Genomic DNA, 19,066 nt, shown 5'->3' on the forward strand with positions numbered 1-19,066 from the left:
ACCTTAGTTTATTCTTAGCTCTTTTTGCTACTAGAGTAACATTATCAAGCCTAATTGATGCACTAGAAAATAACGTTCATCAAAGAGATCAATAAAACACAAAATGTAGATGGTTCTCTTATAACACAAACCGAACAAAGAAGAAAAAGGCGTGATCCATTCAAACTTGTATGTCCACACAGATGTATATATAGCCATATAGACACTTTAAATTCAATCTGACAGAGGAACAACCATCACACCAAAGACACATTCACGAATGTAATCTACCTGCGATGGCATGAACCTGAGCTTCCATCTGCGCAGCTCTAACTTTAGACCCCGTGGCTCTATGAAAGAACTGTTCCCTCGAAAGCAACCTCACACTCCTCAAGTACTGATCAAACGGAACAACCCCGTCTTGAAACCCCTTGTCCAACGCATAAACCGCATCTTCGATAGCCAAATCCGAAGCAGTACACTCCAGCATCTGCTTAGAGAGCGCGTCCACACACTCAAAGGCCTTATCAACATCAACTACAGTATTAGTCTTCCCTTGATTCTCTCTAACCCAAGAGTCGAGAACGTCGGTGTTCATGGAGATGATCTGTAGCTGCTGCTCGAGCGTCTCCTTCTCCTCCACCATCTCCTTCATCCCTCTGTTGATCTCCTCCTCTCTCCTCTTCAAACCTCCTTGCAAGCTCAGCATCGACTCCGCCTCGGCTTCCCTATCTCTCCGCATCGAGGCTAGATCGCCGTGGACCACCTCCACCATCTTGTTGATCGCGTTTCTCTTGAAAACCTCCGCCGCGTCGTCCTGGTGGTGAACGTGCTGCACTCTGCCGTAAGGAGACGGCGGGAACGGTCTCTGATCAACCGTCGGAGGAGGAGGGGGGCGTGTCTCGTACGGCGGCGGAGTCGGTGAAGGCCCCGGACGGCGGCGGGAGTAGAGAGGAGGATCGTTAGCGAAGGCGGCGCCGAGATCGGAGACGAGATCCACGAGATTGGAGCTAGGGTAAACCCAGTTCTGCAGATAAGGGAGAGAGACGAGCCCCGAGGGGGTGACGTGCGCGTGGGGCCGTTTGATGATCATGTCGGCGGTGGGGTTCACGTAGACGCAAGGAGGGTGGCGAGGGTAGGACTCGAGGAGCCAGATGATGACGGGGATGTTGTAGGTGACGCCGTGGTAAGGCATCGGGATGGTTCCGTCAGCTTGGAGGAGGTTTACGGAACGGCCGTCGTTGTGGATAAACGTCGCCGTTTTGGGCTCGAGGGAAGGGTAGGATGAGATTAGGTTGAGGAGATGTTGGCGGATTAGCCACTTGGTGGACTCGTCGTAGGGGACGGAGTTGGGCCCGCGCTGTGAGAGGACGGAGGAGAGGAATTGTTGGATCTGTTGCGGGTTTAACGGTGACGGAACCATCGAAGTTAAAACGGTGTCGGCGATTGGAAAAGTCTGATTGAAGAAGAAAACGACGACGAAAGGGAGAGGAGGATGTTAAGAGGAAGAAGTAATGTTATACGCGTCTATGAGGGTAATGACTCTTTTGCCCTTAATTTAAGCCGGTTAGTTTGCAGTTTTGGACATAAAGTTTTTCTTAATTGCCATTAAGCGTAATAGAAGGGCAAATAGTTCTACAAATGGAAAATTTTAAGGCCCAACAACTTTACAAAACAACTAGAGCCCATAAGGTTAAGATACGATTAATTAGATGAGTCCACTAATATGGTATTGTAGAGTTATATATTCATACAGTAGTAGTATATTACTCAGGGATTAATGTATTACACGAATGAAAAACAGCTTTTTTCTCTCACAAACTAATAAAGAGGGATTCAAGAGTTTCAGTTTAGTAAACATTAATCTTGAAACTTTTTAAACTTCCCATAAACAAACTCAAAACACCAAGCTGAAAGCAAACATAAACATAGTTGTATCATACTATGGCCTTTGGGTTACTATGAATCAAGAAGAGTTTTTTTTATCTTCCTCACGAGTCACAACCTAACAAAAGAAAGATTCAAGAGATTCGCAACTTTCTTTTGTTTTCAACCTTCCCATATACGATGACAAACACCAAGCTGAAAGCAAACATACACATCCAGTGACGCCTGACGTACCTGTTCATGACTAAGGTCTTCAGCGCTCCAATCACTCATGCTTATCTCCGGATCTAGCCTCACTCCTGGACAACGCATACACACATCCACAATCTCCTCAAACGAACAACGCCTCATGCTACGGCCTCTATAATCTTGAGCATAGTTCCTCAAGTCCAAAAGCTCTCCGATCTGCAGCTCATGCCTAGATAGTCGCTAGCTTCCGCGCGTCTTGACTGTTCCGGACGCCGATGAATATCGTATCTGGATCCAGGAGGAAGATGCGGAGTTCGTCGGGGACATGGCCACAGTGAGATAGCTGGATTACGAGACATTCGTTACCCACGCCTAACTGGAGAGTGTCTGCTGAACTATCGACGTAGTATCGACGCGGCGGCGGAGGAGAATAGGAGTCGTCGTCGTCGCTGTTGTAACTTCCCGGTGAAGAATCTCCATAACAAAACAGTGTCCACTGAACGCCGACTCCAACGACGAGCGGGTGATGGGAGTACGTCAACGGAGCACAGTCGTAGGTGTGGACGTTGCTGATCCATTCGCAGATGACGGAGGCATCCGCCATTACGGTAACGGTTACCTCGTTTCCAAAGAAATCGATGGTGTGCACTTCGTGAGTGTTGTAAATCGCGACGGTTCTTATCGGCGGAGGAGCCATTGAGCTTTTATTTGTCTACTTGCTTTCTCTGAAGGAGGAGTAGGTTCAAAAAGAGGAGCTGAATCTTTTATTGTTACGTATACACGAAAACATTTTCACCGTTGATCTTTCTGGGAGCGTGTTTGTACAGTTATAATCGGACGGTTAGGAATTAAAAATGCATGTACTGTCACGTCGCGTCATTACAGTTATATTTTGTATTGTTTTATGCATTTATTTTTAAAAATTCGTTAACTTTACGTAATTTTATTTATTGAACTCAATTGTTTTGTTCTACAATTTTACATGTTACTTGTAATTTTAAAATTTATAACTTTACATATTTATCTATTCTCTTAAAATAGTAGTCTGTTATTTGGATCATTGTGATCTGACAATTTTTCTATTATTTTGAACATATTATTCCATATACTACGTGGACATTTATACGCGAATGATATGGTATAATTTGATAAAAGTTGTCATTTTTGCATGTATATTTTTGCATTCTAGATTGTATTTAATGTAAATTTAGAATATATTTTTGTCTGACACATTTAAACCGAATATTTTTTACTATGTTCTGCATATATTTTGTAGTACAGAGTTTTCTATTTTTAATTTTTATTTTTGAAAAAGGCTTAAGTTTTTATTTTTAGTTTCTCAAATGTATCATGGATTATGTGATGTAAAATAGATTTCCATCGTACGAAACCAAAAAAGAGTAACATGATTAACACAATAAATATGAGAATGTAGTGTATGGTTATTTTATTTCGTTTTGTAAACTAAATATTACATCTAAAATTTAGCAGGATTCCAAATTATAAAAAGTGATACTTTGGCTAAGATTCAGCGAAAAAGTTATAAAGAGATAAACAACGGAAGTTGAAGGATAACGGTAATTTCAGAGAGAACAATGAGATAAAGAGTGTTTTAAATAAATAGTAACATGGCAAAAAAAATCATATTTCATTGGTTGATTAATTTGTCAAGGTGGATATGCTCGGAGGTTATATTCCTTTTTTAATTTTGTTAATGATGGGCTTTTTATGCATAACCACTGTATTTTTCTTACATGGGCTTTTCATCTTTTGAATAAAAGTTGGATACCTACCAACAAAGATGCATTATCCATTTTATCCTCCAGCAAAAAAGAAATGGATGAATAATAATAAGCCTGTGACGAGAAGACTCTTACAGTCCAATACTACCTTGCCAGGTGTATGGTTAGATGTTTTCGGACAATCGGATTAGTCTCAGATCAATCTAACAGAATACTTGTGATCCACCGTTTATAACAAGGAAACCGCCGTCGCCGGATCTGGGAGTGTTGAGGTAATCCACGAAGGAGACGATTCAGATCTTAGAAAGGAGTTTCTGTACAAAAAATTGAAGGGTCGATTTTGCGGTTTTCTTCTCAATTCGACGGTTTGCAAAACGATGAGGAAGAAGCTCGATACTCGCTTCCCAGCTGTAAGTTTTCTCGTCTCGGAAACTGAAAGTCCAATTTCTCGAACATACTTTTTAGGACCGAGTTTCCAACACTCTTCTGTCTAAATCACGTGTTGTCCTAAGACGAATCTAGATTCAGTTTCATTTCTGGCGAATTGGTCTCTTATTAGCATATGACTTAGCAATCAATTTTTCCTTTCTTTTTTTAATTTTATTTTTGTGGTTGCTACGGCTCTAGGTTACGTATCGTCAAGATTCTGATGAATCTCTCGATTCAATAAAGAGTTTTAGGTGTCTTTGTGTTCAAAAATATGTCGTTTTTGGTGGATTGCATGAGGGTTTAGAGATACTGGATTATTGTCTCTGGTTAAAGCTAGAATATTATTATTATCTTTAATTAGTTTCTTAAGCTAAGATCTTGTGAATATTTTTGTTGGGATGAAAAAACCTCAGAAGTTAGTATATTGTTGATGATGGCTCTAATGTAGGATTATTAACGATATGGAATTATCCGTAATGTTAATATTGATGATTCATTTGCCGCTAAGATTTGTGCTTCTTTTGATGCGCAATTTTTTCAGGCTCGAATTAAAAAGATTATGCAAGCTGACGAGGATGTTGGCAAGATAGCTTTGGCTGTGCCTGTCTTAGTTTGTGAGTCATGCTTTTTATCGCAGACTTCAGTTGTGGATATTATTTATACCTTTTGGCTAAATTATTTTTGGTCTTATAATTACAGCGAAATCTCTGGAATTGTTCTTGCAAGACCTTTGTGATCGTACATATGAGATTACCCTTGAGAGAGGTGCCAAGACCGTTAGCTCATTGCACCTGTAAGCATTAGATTACTTAACCTTTATCTTTCACTTCCCTCTGCTTGTTAACATGTCCTAAAGAGCATGAAAGGGTTTTACTCAAATGCGTTTTATATTCTCGAGGTTTCAGATGTAACCGTTTATATTCAACTCATCGGCCCTATTTTGACTGCGCCCAACTCCGAGAGGATGTTGTTGATAGTTACATAACTTTATACCACTTATTTGGTATAAAGTTCGTTTTGCTCCTTTTTTCTTCATACTGTTTTTGGTGATACTACTGCATCCACGTTTATTGAAGGTGTTTTGTTGTTTACAGAAAAAATTGTGTGGAAAGATACAACGTGTTTGATTTTCTGAGAGAAGTTGTGAGCAAAGTCCCTGACTATGGTCATGCGCAAGGGCAGGGCCATGGTGATGTTACCATGGAGGATCGCAGCATCTCCAAGAGAAGGTTGGATCTCTTAGCTCCATGTGTATCTGGTTTTTTATTTAATAAGACAGTATCATGCTGATGCGTAATGGTTGATTAAATCAGGAAGCCCACCAGTGACGAAGTGAATGACAGCGACGAGGAATCCAAGAAAAGCAAAACAGTGAGCTCATGTTCTTCTTAGCTACTTCATTATTCATGGTAAGCACTCACATCCATTTTGTTGGCATTGTGCTAATCATTGCAGCAAGAGATGGGGAATGCTAAGCCCAGTGGCAGGGGTAGTAGAGGGAGAGGACGAGGAAGAGGACGTGGTGGACGAGCAGCCAGAGCAGCGGAAAGAGAGAATCTGAACAACCGTGAGATGGAACTTGAATCCTCCATGGTTGAACAGAAACCTCCTCAAGACAGTATTCAAATGCATGTGTCAGTGTCATCACCACAAGAGATTGAGAAGGAGGACGGCATTGCAGCATCAAACGAAGACACCAAGCAGCAACTCCAAACTCCAAAAGAAGGCATTGACATTGATCTCAACGCTGAATCTCTCAACCTAAACGAGACTAAACCGGCACCAGTCGCAGCCACTGACACAGCCACGGCCTCGGAGGAATATACTTGCTGGTCTATGGAGTTAGGCACAATAGATCCAGCACAGTTTGCAAGTTTGGGTAAGAGGATAGACGAGGACGAGGAAGATTATGACGAAGAAGTTTAAGGCAAAGCAGCACCAAGTAGGATTTAAATAGAGTAGTTTGTCTAGAAAATGCTTCTTCTTCACTGTTTCCATGTATTGTATTAAGAATCCTTATTTATTTATCCTGATATGTTATTTAAGATTTGCCTAAGAAGTTTATGTTAAAAGATCTTACAGCGTAAGCAAACACTCGAGGTTCAACCGGTGACCATGGAAACAAAAAGAACGAATAAAAAAAAATGTAAATGTAAAGAAATAAAATTGCAGGAATGAAAAAGAATGATTATTCCTTCTCAAATTTAACAAAGAATATAATACTTTTGTTCTTTATTTCTCTACAAAAAAAATTGGTAGGAAATGAAAAGAAAAATTTATTCTTTGTGAATGATGATATTTTTTAAAACCGTTAGGAAATGCATTATTCCTTGTTGTTCCCTGGTCACCATTAATACCCTCGATATATCTGGTTCGGGTTTGATTTAATTTGGTATAGCTTTTGGTTCAGATATAAATTTTTGTTTGTAAATTTTTGTATAGCTTCCTTAATGCCGTTCAAATATGCTTCCATGTCAATGGGCTTTCTTCTCGTAATGCATGAGAATGAGTAGCTATTGGAGTTTTATATTGGTTTAATTTGGTCTAAACCGGTTCTTGTAACCAAGTTTATACTACGATATGCGTAACACTCGAGATGAACGATGCATGGAGAAAGATAAATCAAGATTACTTCCAGGATTACTTATCAAACACGTTACTTAATAATAAGAGTATCATAAAAGGAGTTTTATTTAGTTTGATATTCTCTTATTGCATGGATACAACAAAGCTGCATTAACACTCATTATTATTATTATTATTATTTTTTACACTCCTTATTAGATAGCAGCGTCCAAGAAAACGTTACTACCTTCATTAAACGGCCTTTGATTGTCACAGTCAATATTACTTCCAGGATCAACACCAAACATGCCACAGTACCTCGTATAAAACGATATCCGATCTTGGACCTGTGCAACATTGCGACCAGCACACTCTAATCCACCGTTAATGATATTGGTAATCACTCCATAACCTGGTAATCTCCCCGCTGAAATGTCGGCAGCCGACGGCTGCCACTGGTCGGTGATCACATCGTGGCAAGACGGTTTAGGAGCCTGAGGAGTCATCCAGAACCAAATGGCGGTTTTGAAAGAGATCACTGGGTCCTTGGACGCAACATCTGGGTTGTGTAGTAAGTCGAGTCCTAGGTCTCTCCCGCACGGTCCGTAATTGTAGTTCCAAGATAGCATGATCGGTCCTCTTCCGTAGTAAAATTGGCCAGGTACGCATGGCCACTCGAGGTTGCTGCTATCACAGTGGGGGTCGCTTTTGTCAATTTCGTCCTTGTAACAGTAGCCCCATGTATTTGCTCCGCCGGGTGCACCCGACCATCCACCTTCAACATGTTACCGTTGTTTTATATACTAGGTTAAGATTTGCGCCTTGGGCGAAATGAAAATTATATATATAAATTATTTTATGTACTATATGTTTTTAACATATTGTGAAATAATAAATATATATTGAATAATTAAAAAGTCAGTAATTATTACGTATATAATTAAATTAGTGCAAACATATAAATAAATTTTATTAATCCAAACAATAATTTTTCCTATTTGATATGATATATAATTAAATTTAAATGATATTAACATATATATATATATATAAATAATATACTTTTAATATTAATATCTATTAAAGGATGTTTTCTACTCATATGACTTTTTGATCATTTGTATCTTTTATAGCAAAAAAATTTAAATTACTGATAACAAATTTTTTTTTATTATGGGATTAATAGTTTTAGTAATTATAAGAGATATTTGTTGGGAAAATTTTATGTTTACCACTTTCATAGTACCACTTATCATCTTTACCACACTAAAGGGACATTTTCAAAAATACATTCTTCATTAAGTGGCAAAAGACTATTATACATTTATTATTTATATATATAATAAATCACTATTTAAATAAAAATAAAAAAATAAAAAAAACTAAAAAAATCAATAAATTTTTTTTTTATGTTTTTCGAATTATACTTTTTCAAATTCGAACTTTTTTATAATTCTTTTTTCGAATTTTTTTCTTTTTTTTTTCAAAATTTATTTTTGAAAATCGAAATTATGTTTGAAATTATTTTTTTAAAGTTTTTTAAATTTTTTAAATTTTAAGTATTTATTTATATATTTATTAGAATCATAAATTTCACATTCCAAAAATCCTATCCCACTCTTCAACTCTAAAAACTCTAAGTTTAGATTAGTATATTAAAAATGAGGGTAAAAGTAGTTAGTGTAAACATGAAAAGTGGTACTATGAATGTGGTATTTGTGTCAATTTTCCATATTTGTTTCTAAAATATAACTTTAGAAATATATACGCGGTCGAATAAATATGATGCATCATTACGAGATATCATATTTACATATATGTCTTATAAGAGATATTTGTTTCTAAAATATAACTTTTATATTTTCTATGCATGAATTAATAATGGTAACTAGGTAACTCATAATTTTTTTTTTATAATTAATTATATCTATTGAATTACTATTGGTTAAAAGTTATTGAAAATTGTTAATCAATAATAGGATGTATATGTTTACAAATTTTTAATTTGTTTCTAATATGTGTATATAACTTTTATATAGATGAGTATTTTCTATTTTTTAAAAGTGGTACAGATCATTTTGAACATAAAAGAATCATAAAGGTCAAAATATTCTGTTTGCGTTTGGTGTTTGCGTTTGGCGCTTTTACAAACAAAAAAATTATATTAAAAATAGGGCTAAAAAATAAGAAATGTGTGTGTGCATTTCAAAACAAAATACTAGTATTTTCTTCTAAATTTTAATTCGAAACTTGTGTTTGAAAATCGAACCAAAGTAGTAATGATTACCGGTGGTTTCGTGGGAAGTCTGGCCGAAGAAGGCTGCTATCTCCTTCTTCCTCGTGGCAAGGTCTCCGGTGTTCCCAAAACTAGGGAAAGACTTAGCCGCGGTGATGAAGGCGTCGTAAGTGAAGAAACCAATAGCATAACAAGCATTGTCGTTCGTGTGATTAAGCATTTCATAAAACTGATCTCTTGAAATGATGCCAGAAAGATCCCCGCTGGGACCAGGAGGAGTGGGACCAGGAGGGGTAGGACTAGGAGGAGTGGGAGTAGGAGGAGTGGGAGTGGGAGCAGGAGGAGTGGGAGTGGGAGTGCACTGGCTTTGGCAACCATGCCCGCAGTAAGCTTCAGTGGTGCCGCACCATCCAGCCTCGCTACAGCATAGACCGTTGGGGCAGAGGGCTCCCGCGGGTATGGATTGACGACCACACTGCGGGGTTGGAGGAGGAGGATAGGGACCAGGATTGCACTGGCTTTGACAACCATGCCCGCAGTAAGCTTCGGTGGTGCCGCACCATCCAGCCTCGCTACAACATAGACCGTTGGGGCAGAGTGCTCCTGCGGGTTTGGATTGACGACCGCATTGCTCGCCGGAGGAAAATGATAAGAGAAGTGAGAAGAGGAGAAGGAGAAGTAGATAAGTCTTCATGTTTCTCTGAGCTGTATGATTGTTCTAAGAGGCAATAAGGGTATATATAGCAACATGCAATACACAATCAATCAGTGTTAAATCACATCGAATTTTCTAGGCTTGTTTTTATGTTTTCTGGACTTCTATTTTAATTTGTCACCACCGAGTTCATTTGGCACATTTATCTAATGGTCTATAGAATATTTCTACACGATAGCTGGACCACCCTCTCTCTAGCTCATGAGTCACTAGAGGGACCACCCTCTCTGACGGTCACGAATCACTGGCTATAAATTAATTCAATATCCCCAATAAGGTGGGTTCGCTTGATAGAATGGAAGATAAGCAGTGCTAGGTTTGTTTTTATGTTTACTATACTTAAATACTAATTGTTCTAAAATTTGCCACCACCAACTTCATTTCGCACATTTACCTCATTGTCTCTATAGAATTTGTCTAACACAATATATGATGGACCACCCTCTCTCTACCTCATGAGTCCAGGACCAGTCCTCGGACAAGCCTAATGAAACATTCGTTTCAAGTCTCCAAAATTTTCGAAAATTTTTATATATAGATAGGTTCCCGAATTTATAAAAAAAAAAAATTTAGGTTCCCAAACTTTTGAAATCTTTATTAAATGATTTTGAATCCTCAAACTCTCAGGACCGACCCTGTATGAGTCACTAGCTTGGACCACACTATCTCTAGGAGAGTCACTAGCTGCTGGACTACCTTCTCTGAATCATGAATCCCATACCCACAATAGGATTGGTTCGCTTGATACAATGGAAGATGAAGCTTATAAAGAAGAGATGGAAGAGAGAGATGGGCTTTTGAAGGAATTTTTTTTTTTGGCGAAAAAATATATTTTATGATTTTGGCGAAAATGTGTGTTTTATAATTTTGGTGGAAAACTATAAATTTTTGAAACTTTTTGAGAAACTATATCACAATTATCATGTTTGTCTAAATTTGAATATAATTTTTTATTAAAATAAAGGTAAAATTGTCATTTGTTATTTTGGACTCACCTAGATGAGTTGTTTGGATGAGTCTTATTTAAAACTAAAATCTTAAAATTTATCTGGATGGATCATTTGGATGATGCCTATTTTAACAACAAACATATTTGTTTTTTTAGAGCATTCTCAATAGATTTTAAAACTTTTAAATTTTGAGATTTTTAATCTTTTAACAGATTTTTAAACCTTCTAATTTTAAAGGTATGAATAGTAAAACCTCATATTTGAGATTCTATTATTATAATACTCAAAAATTTTAAATGCTATTTATTTTTAATTTAGTTTTTATGATTTAGTAACTTACATATAATTATATTAATATTATTTTTATATCATTTTAATTTTTTGAACAATGTATCACTTTAATCTTTATAATTATATTTTACCTAAATATTCAAATATATATTCACATATATATATATATTATTATTACTATATAAAATATATTATTATGTAAAGACAAAAACAAAAAAAAGTTAGACACAATGTTTTATCTTAAATTACTATATAGTACAATTACTTTTATACGTAACTTGCAAGAATCACGTGGTGATGGGAAATATAAGAATGTGAGGCGGCGTTTCAAAAAGAGAACAGCCATCGCCATTTTCTCATATAATATTCGTTCTTAAGTAAATTTCTAACAACTCATGAGTCATGACCATTTTCTCTTTTTATATATTACTAGAGATTTTTCCCGGGAGTAGCCCGGAGTTTTCTCCTATATTGTAATTTTATTTAGTTAATTATGGAGTTTGGATTTGACTAAAAATTTTATACTTAGACTAAATTATTAAAAAAATTGCAATTATTTGTATTGATTTTGTTGACTAAATTTTAAAATTATTAAAATTTATCTGTTTTTCTTTCAATATTAAAATACATATAAGTTGGTAACCAAACTGAATTAAAAAAAATTAGTTCAAATTAAACTATTCTTTTATCTTGTTTATTTGAATTTTGTGAAAATATGGTCAAAATTAGCATATAATTCGAATATTTTTTAACGTTAAAATCAACCAATATATATTTTAAAATTTTTATATTGATTATTTATTATTTGGTGATAAGAAAATCTATATGAATTTGTTATTAAGTGTTAAAGCAGTGAAGAAATGAAGAACAATTGAAATCTAAAAGTGATGTACATAAAAGAATCCTTAAATTATGTCAAATACTTTTGTTTCCATGCAGCAAAACAAAATATTAAAAAAAATAAAATTATAATAATATTCTCTAAGAGCTATTTATTGAAAATTTATCATTTTATGTGTATTTGAACTATTGCATTTTATACTATATTATATTTTAAATTTTGTATAACTAATTTGCATTTTTTGTTATTTTGTTAGCAGTTTAGATTATCTTAATTGAAAAAGACATAATTATATCGGTAAATGAATGAATATGAAGAACACAATTCTCAAATAATGCATTTAAAACAATATTATAGATTAAGTTGCTAATGTGAAATCAATTTTTGAACATCTACAACCATTTTAATATTTTTGATTGTGTATCATTGAATCTATTAAATCAGATTTTAAGAATTTGTAAAGTAAAATGAATTAGAAATATGTAAAATATATTCTAAATTATATTAATATGATATTTAGTTATTTTTGTCATCATAAAGTATTTAGTACATTTTTTATATTTATTATTATTTTTAATTGTTAACTTATGATTGATTGTTTTTCTTATACTTGTATCATCTTTTCGTATAAAAGTGTGACATATCTGTTAGGACAAAATAATAATTGGTTGATTAACTGTCGTTTCTTATCAAAGGTCTATTAATTATTTTTGGATATTTTTTGTTTATTAAAATAAAATGTTGCGTATATATTTTTTATCAATCGATATGTGATATTATTTAACTATAGTTGGATGTAGTAAGCATGATTCTGTGTGTTTTCCATTAAAATAGTTCATGATTTTAATGGTTATATTTTATGTTTGTCTGTGTTAGTTTTTTGAATTTTAGTGTTTTGTTACATAATGTTATATTTTATAGAGTTTATGAGTGAATGATGTTGAAATAATCTATAGATTGGTGTGCTATTCATTATTTTGTTTGTTGGCTGTGGTTATTTTAGGGAGTGTAGTATGTTTTTGATAGATAATATGTATAAATAATTAATTTTCAACTTGGTTTTTAAGGAATTGATACAGCTATTAATCAGTTTTTCATATGTTGCTTATTTTAATTCTAACTATTTTTACCACTATTTTCAAATTTTTACATTGATTAAGTTTTTTATTTAATTCACAGATTTATTTTTTTGTGGTTTTAAATATATTTAAACTATGTTAATTTGTGGGGAACTAATTGTTGTTTTTGTTTAGTTTTGATTTTTTTCTGCAAAGACTCATAATGGATATATGATTTTATATATTTATTGTTCACTTTTATACATACATGGCTTTTAAGTTCATCATTGTAAAATATAAAAAAAATCAATTATGAGTTTAATTTTAATAATTGTAATATTAATAAATATAATACTTTAATTTTAACTTAATATCACAATAATATTTTATGAAATTTAATGGACTTTAAATAGTTTTTTGTTAGACAATAAGAAACTAAATATTTAAGAATTATTTATAAAAGTTTATAAATCCAACCCCACCCCTTAAACCAAAACTAAACTCAAATGTTAGGATATTTTTGCTAGAAAACCTTTTTGTAAAATGGTATTATTTTAAGAAATTTAACTTGTTTTTTTAATTGGTTATTTTAAATCATATGTAGACTCTATTAAATGCTTATAGCCTCAAAAAAAAAAGTTCTTAATAAACCTTGTAATGATTGGAAGTCATGTGGAAAGATTGGAAGTCGTGGAAAGTAATAAAACATTTTTCCACAAAACTCTTAACTTATGTTGGGAGATAGATACATTGATCTCAAGAAACCTGCTATGTCAGTTCAGCTCTGCATTCCCAAGTGTATTGAGGTTTTGAAAAAATATCTAGACATGGTTTCAATGTTTACGATTGACGATGTACAATTGCGCAGGCTTTGCTTGGTGTAAGATGCCAATGCGTGGATGATAGTTTTCTGTGCAACTCCACGGGATGTTTAAATTCAATTTATGAATCAAGTCACACTGGTAAAACTAAATTGGGTCGTTCTAATCTGTCTGTTAATTGTGCTGTTTAATAATTCATCTTACAACATGAGGTACACTTATCTTCATTTTAAAGTCTTAAGATTTATACCTTCGGCTGTAAAAAAAATTGATACCATTGAAACAAAAAATTTGAAACCAAAACTAAACCGTAATAAGAAAATAACCAGATTACGCTGGGTTCGGTGAGAACGGAAAGTACTACTTTATTATTGGACTCATACTTAAAATTCTAGATAGCTAATGGGACCGCAACCTCTGTTTATAACACATAAACTCCTGCGTTGGATCTCTTAAATGCAATGGGTCTTCTTGGGCATCAGAACTTTCACGGGAGCAGAAGTTTGAGGAGCTTGTGTTGTTGGGTCCACCGGACTGTCTTGATGATTTCAGAGAATCAAAACATATAGCTATAAAACGAACTAAGTGGACGAACCTGCGGTGGAGAGTTCAGTACGTAATTGTTCAGTTCAGCAAGAGTAACTGTTTCAATTTTTTGCACATCTCCATTCTTGGAAGATGTGAAGCTGTAACCATCATCAGATCCAGATAAACTACTAAAAAAAATTAAACCGTCTTTGGAGACCAGCGTGTATAAGATTTCATAAACAACAGTTAGTATGGAATCTCTTACGCTGCTAGAAAACTCTGGCCGGTGAGACATTCATTGTCAAAATAGAAGTGTGTTCCAGAAGTAGTATCGGGAAAAGCCAACCTGCAATACTCAACCTGATCAATCATTTGTACCAAAACAGAGTTAATCAGTAATGAAGATAAACACAGTTAAGCTTGCAATAGTTTTACTCACAAGCCGTTTCTACTGCAGTGCTTCTAGTCCTTGAAAATTCTGAACTTTCAGCGTTAAATAAGTCATCGCGTTAAATAAGCTGCGATAATAACCAAAAGAAGAATTTTGAAGATACGGGAAAGCCAAGAGAGAGATGGATACAGCATAAGTCCTTTTCAACCTCTTCATTTGGCATATCTGCAATAAGAAGTCCAGCATCACCATAAAGCAGCTTAAAAAACATTCCAAAACATATGCAAAAACACATCAGACAACAGTTTAGACCAAGTATAATGCAACTTTAAGAAACATAGTACACAACCTTGAGGCTCTAAAGATGGCATGACGGATTTCATCAGAAGCAGGATGACCAAGACAACCTGCATCACTTTGTTTGAGCCTGAACCAATAAGAACCAAACTACAAATCAAAGACTTAATGTACATATGTTAATCTCAATTACATTCAAGCAACACCCATTTATTCATAGTTAAAAAAATCAACAACAAAGAAACCGACCTTCCATTGTGTCTATATTGTTGTCTGAACTCCTTGAATTTGATATTTCTCATGTTTTCAAAAGAGAAAGCATATTCAGAACTATATTTCTTGACAGCCTCTCTGTTTCAATTAACAACACTCTCCTTGTGCTCCCTCCCTTCCTTTCTTTTTGTCTTCGACAAAGTAACTGCAATAACAGCAAAAAGAAAAACTATACCTTTATAACCATTCATCAATTGATTCGACAATCTTAGCAAAGATTTATGCTTTATTGACGGCTTGGCGTCTACAGAAGAACAGACAGCTTCCAAGCTCAGTAATGAAGTGCTATCATTTTAAGAAACAGATCCATGGAAGAGAGAAGAATGAAAGAGTTCAGACAAGGCCTGTCTAGGCATGTATTCTAGGTTTCAAACAGATGAAATGAAAAGTGAAAGAAACAAAAGTAGACTACTTTTCTATGAATTGTAAAGTATAAAATCTTCATGAAATTGGAAGGTGGTCATGTGTTTGCTTACCGGAATTAATTTTCCATCAAGGAGAAGCATACATAAATTCACCGGATTTCTTCACATTCCAAGATTCCCGAATCTGAAGAGACACACTTCAATGGTGGATCTAGAACGAACGGCGAGTCACGTGTTTGCCGTAACTGAAGAGATGATTTTGAGCTGCCGCGGCTGAAAGAAAATCAACATTTTCACGCAAACAATCGAGATGCATATTGATGGAAAGACTTACCTTTGTGAATTTTGATGTCAATCGCACAGCTAGCCGCACAGCTAGCAATCCATCTGCTTTTACTGATAAAAATTAATTTGAGGTTGGTTTCATCAAAATAACGGAGGTTTTACCATAAAAGAAAAGGAAGTTTTACAAAAAAAAAAACAGAGGTGAAAGAATCGGCAACGGAAATGGAGAAGTAGAAGAGACGAAACATATCAACAAATTAGCATCTCAAGTTTGGGCCTAACAGGCCACACGATAATTTTGGAACAGATAAAAAAAATCAGGTCCAACATTTTCATTTATGTCTGTGACGTGGTAAAAAGAAATGTTCTAATTGGTTAATTATTTTTTCTGACGTGGATAGTCTCACGAGGCTTTATATTCACCTTTTAGGATATGTTAGATTATGTGTAGTGTTCCTCTTTAATCCAATAGTTTTATTAACAATTTATAATATTTTTACATTAAAAATCTGCTTTTCGAAAATTATATTTTTGACTGATGCATTTCGAATCTTAAAAACAATTTATTAACAACTAAGCCAATTTTTTCAAAAAATAATACAAAAATGTGCACCATACTTAAAGTAAAACTGTAGATGTAAATTCATATAAAATAATTTAAAACGATGTAAATAGAACAGTATAATCATCAATGTAACAATTCTCATAATTTGTAACAGAATAATAACTTAGTTCTTAAATAAATATTTGATCTAAGGTGCAAGTGTTAATCGGAATGAATGTCTCATTTCTCGTTGAACAACGATGGCTCCTTTAAAACAAGGTTAGTATCAGATTCAACTTCAGTATGTACCGAGTTTTTTGCACTACACCTTCTCCATAAGCTTGAACTGCTGCTCTCTTCAACATTCGTGGGTGTCTGGTTCTTGCTCTCGACGTAATGAAGACAGACTGGGACAGCATCGTATACTCTCACAAAGTACCATTCTTTGCAATCCCTGATCTTGCCAGCGTCAAGAGAACCTCTTTGTTCGGATTTGAAATCGCAAGCTGCTCCATTGAAAACCAACACAATCATCACATAGGCTTTTCCAAAATTAGAAGAAGCAAGTTACTAAAAATGAAGGATGATGATTACCTGAATGTCCCTTGTTTTGTACTCCTCGTACAGTTCTTTCAAGGCTTCCACGGCGCTTGAGACTTCACTTCAATAGACATTATCCCTTGTTTTGTACTCCTCGTACCATTACAGGAATATGGTGCATGTTCCTCTTGAATTCATCATGTTCTGCATCAAGTTTGATCCGTTCAGATTCCCCAATAGAAAACATTCTATTCTATTGGCCATCACAAACCATCGAACAATGTCCCAAGAAAAGTTCCTTGACCCTGAGAGATCCATTTATTTATTTAATGAAGCCACGCAAGGGACGTCTCTTATGAGACAGCTGTCCAAACATGAGTGCTTCATCTTCCTTTCCGCCATCTCTACGCAGGTATTCGATTTTCCTCCATAGATTAGTATTTTTATGAGTCCAGTCGATTTTAGGTATTAAGGATTATTGGTCCTAGGAATCTGGGGTTGACAAGGAATCGGAAGGATCTGGTAATTAAGGAGCTTGGCTGTCGTGGAATGGTAATTTAAAAACATCGATCTCTGTTTTTTCGAATTGGATTCTATCTTCTTTGGAATCTGGATTTTATGTTCTTTATTTTATTTTATTGAAGATTGGGACTGAACGAATTGGACTTGATGCTGGTGACAGTCTTGGTGCTCTTGGTTTGAACCTCGAATCCACTGGCCCTGGTGTATTTGATGCTCTGTTTTCGAGTTTCTCCATGATTCTTGTGACAGAGGTTCGTCTGCGTTATTTGGTTTAAAGTCATTCTTAGTTAGTAAACAAAATTTATAGTGTAATCTTTGTATAAGATTGGCGATGATACTTTTATAATAGCGGCACTGATGGCTATGCGACACCCCAAAGCTACTGTTTTGTCTGGTGCACTTTCAGCTTTGTTTGTTATGACTGTAAGTGCTTAGATTACTCTCATTGTTCTTTTTTTTTTATCCAAATCCAGTTTCTCATGTTTCTTATGAAGTAAAGGTTTGATCTTTTTGTTGGAACAGTATTGAGCGACCCGTTTACAAGGCAGGAGTACGACAAGAAAAGGATGCGTCATATCTTTGAGCACAATATGGTACATTATATTTGTTATTTCTTTTATTTGAGAGAGCTTTGAGTTTTAATAAAATCTTCATCTTTTGTTGTTGTTGCAGGAGCTTTTTGATCGGTACAAGGAGCTCATCTTTACTTGCAATGGCCTTGGGATGAAGAATTTTCTTTGGTGAATTGCAGAACTTTTAAGTTAGGTGATATGTATAGCCTTTGTATGTTGAGTTAGAGACATCAGCCTTTGTAGCAGGGTTCGAGTATTGATCATAGTCTGAGAGCAAGAGAAACCATCAATTAAGCATTAATCATGTTTTTAGGTTCTCTGCTTCCACAAGTTTTTCATTTCCTTGTTTTTTTTGTTCTTTGTTCTTTGGAAAGATTAGAAACTTGTGTTGAAATGTCAATCGTCTTCTTCCATAGATTCCTTAGTTTTATTGTGTCTTGTATTCTTTTTCTCACATGTCTTGTATTCTCATGTCACGGACGTTGATGAAAGTGTTTTCTGGTATATGATCAATTGTTTCTTCCAAGAAGTATGATATAAGTATGTTCTAATTTTACAGAAAGACCAGTGATGTATATGGCGGAGATATGTTGAGCGAGACTAAACCATTACAGATACAGGCTTCAGCCAAGAAAGACATTGCCTCCACCAAAGTTGCCAAGTGATCACATAACCAAGCTCTGTCGTGGGGATTGGATGATTAAAAGGTCGTCAAGTTCTAACCTAGTGCAGCATCAACGTCCATTACAAAAGGTTGTATTATCAGAAACTTGTATAAATGATATGGATAATGAAAGTGTATTCACAAGATCAAATGTTTCTTCTCAAATCTTCCTTCTCAAGTTCTTTCAATTTTTTTTGTAATAACTCTTACTTAAAAAACTTGCAATAGAGGACAAAAATTCAAGTGTCTCTTAACTAAAGTTTTTAAGACAAATTTATTATTAAACAATTGATTAAGAGACCCCAATGAGATCTAAGGATAAAGATGCTCTTATGTCACCTAATTAAGATACGTTGCTTCTGGTAATTGGCTTTTTTCTTTT

The 19,066-nt window shown here is 34.8% G+C and overlaps 4 protein-coding genes, 1 long non-coding RNA gene and 1 pseudogene across 8 annotated transcripts; 2 read left to right on the forward strand and 4 right to left on the reverse strand.

The window, feature by feature from the left end:
- Positions 1 to 70: 70 nt before the first annotated feature.
- LOC106401132 (protein ELC) lies at positions 71 to 1,481 on the reverse strand. Its single transcript, XM_013841588.3, has one exon. The coding sequence runs from the start codon at positions 1,400 to 1,402 to the stop codon at positions 254 to 256; it is 1,149 nt and encodes a 382-aa protein (XP_013697042.1). The 5' UTR covers positions 1,403 to 1,481; the 3' UTR covers positions 71 to 253.
- Positions 1,482 to 1,714: 233 nt separating this feature from the next.
- LOC106400148 lies at positions 1,715 to 3,655 on the reverse strand (annotated as a pseudogene).
- A 210-nt stretch (positions 3,656 to 3,865) lies between these two features.
- Positions 3,866 to 6,282, forward strand: LOC106397272 (dr1-associated corepressor). Its single transcript, XM_013837855.3, has 6 exons — positions 3,866 to 4,207; positions 4,768 to 4,840; positions 4,926 to 5,019; positions 5,321 to 5,455; positions 5,540 to 5,597; positions 5,682 to 6,282. The coding sequence occupies exons 1-6, from the start codon at positions 4,175 to 4,177 to the stop codon at positions 6,150 to 6,152; spliced, it is 864 nt and encodes a 287-aa protein (XP_013693309.1). The 5' UTR covers positions 3,866 to 4,174; the 3' UTR covers positions 6,153 to 6,282.
- Positions 6,283 to 6,899: 617 nt separating this feature from the next.
- LOC106398178 (endochitinase CH25-like) lies at positions 6,900 to 9,961 on the reverse strand. The gene is made up of 2 exons (XM_013838770.3): positions 9,079 to 9,961; positions 6,900 to 7,566 (listed from the first exon to the last, which is right to left on the reverse strand). Exons 1-2 carry the CDS (start codon positions 9,719 to 9,721, stop codon positions 7,007 to 7,009), a joined length of 1,203 nt encoding a protein of 400 aa, XP_013694224.2. The 5' UTR covers positions 9,722 to 9,961; the 3' UTR covers positions 6,900 to 7,006.
- A 3,884-nt stretch (positions 9,962 to 13,845) lies between these two features.
- Positions 13,846 to 15,810, reverse strand: LOC125584487. 2 transcript variants are annotated; one of them, XR_007321413.1, is made up of 4 exons: positions 15,669 to 15,810; positions 15,169 to 15,337; positions 14,671 to 15,049; positions 13,846 to 14,577 (listed from the first exon to the last, which is right to left on the reverse strand). It is a non-coding gene; the product is annotated as an uncharacterized LOC125584487 (long non-coding RNA). The 2 variants fall into 2 exon arrangements; XR_007321412.1 differs by having other exon boundaries at positions 14,671 to 15,337.
- Positions 15,811 to 17,045: 1,235 nt separating this feature from the next.
- On the forward strand, positions 17,046 to 18,865 carry LOC106397827 (GDT1-like protein 3). Of its 3 annotated transcripts, XR_007321411.1 has the most exons (7): positions 17,046 to 17,338; positions 17,415 to 17,478; positions 17,571 to 17,699; positions 17,798 to 17,871; positions 17,971 to 18,041; positions 18,121 to 18,188; positions 18,580 to 18,865. XR_007321411.1 is itself a non-coding variant. In XM_013838450.3 (6 exons), exons 1-5 carry the CDS (start codon positions 17,301 to 17,303, stop codon positions 17,974 to 17,976), a joined length of 336 nt encoding a protein of 111 aa, XP_013693904.1. In that variant the 5' UTR covers positions 17,046 to 17,300; the 3' UTR covers positions 17,977 to 18,041; positions 18,121 to 18,435. The 3 variants fall into 3 exon arrangements, 1 of the variants encoding a protein (XP_013693904.1); XR_007321410.1 differs by lacking the exon at positions 18,580 to 18,865 and having other exon boundaries at positions 18,121 to 18,435; XM_013838450.3 differs by lacking the exon at positions 18,580 to 18,865 and having other exon boundaries at positions 17,773 to 17,871; positions 18,121 to 18,435.
- The last annotated feature ends 201 nt before the right edge of the window (positions 18,866 to 19,066 follow it).

This window comes from Brassica napus, chromosome C3, assembly GCF_020379485.1.
Source record: "Brassica napus cultivar Da-Ae chromosome C3, Da-Ae, whole genome shotgun sequence".
NCBI classification, from domain to species: Eukaryota; Viridiplantae; Streptophyta; class Magnoliopsida; order Brassicales; family Brassicaceae; genus Brassica; species Brassica napus.

Coding starts and splice junctions, on each gene's coding strand:
- LOC106401132 (XM_013841588.3), bottom strand. CDS start 1,402: ATGGTTCCGTCACCGTTAAACCCGCAACAGATCCAACAATTCCTCTCC.
- LOC106397272 (XM_013837855.3), top strand. CDS start 4,175: ATGAGGAAGAAGCTCGATACTCGCTTCCCAGCT. Junction 4,841..4,925: donor GGCTGTGCCTGTCTTAGTTT/GTGAGTCATGCT, acceptor TTATAATTACAG/CGAAATCTCTGGAATTGTTC. Junction 5,020..5,320: donor ACCGTTAGCTCATTGCACCT/GTAAGCATTAGA, acceptor TGTTGTTTACAG/AAAAAATTGTGTGGAAAGAT.
- LOC106398178 (XM_013838770.3), bottom strand. CDS start 9,721: ATGAAGACTTATCTACTTCTCCTTCTCCTCTTCTCACTTCTCTTATCA. Junction 7,567..9,078: donor GACTTCCCACGAAACCACCG/GTAATCATTACT, acceptor AACATGTTGAAG/GTGGATGGTCGGGTGCACCC.
- LOC106397827 (XM_013838450.3), top strand. CDS start 17,301: ATGAGTGCTTCATCTTCCTTTCCGCCATCTCTACGCAG. Junction 17,339..17,414: donor TTTCCGCCATCTCTACGCAG/GTATTCGATTTT, acceptor TATTGGTCCTAG/GAATCTGGGGTTGACAAGGA. Junction 17,479..17,570: donor AGCTTGGCTGTCGTGGAATG/GTAATTTAAAAA, acceptor ATTTTATTGAAG/ATTGGGACTGAACGAATTGG.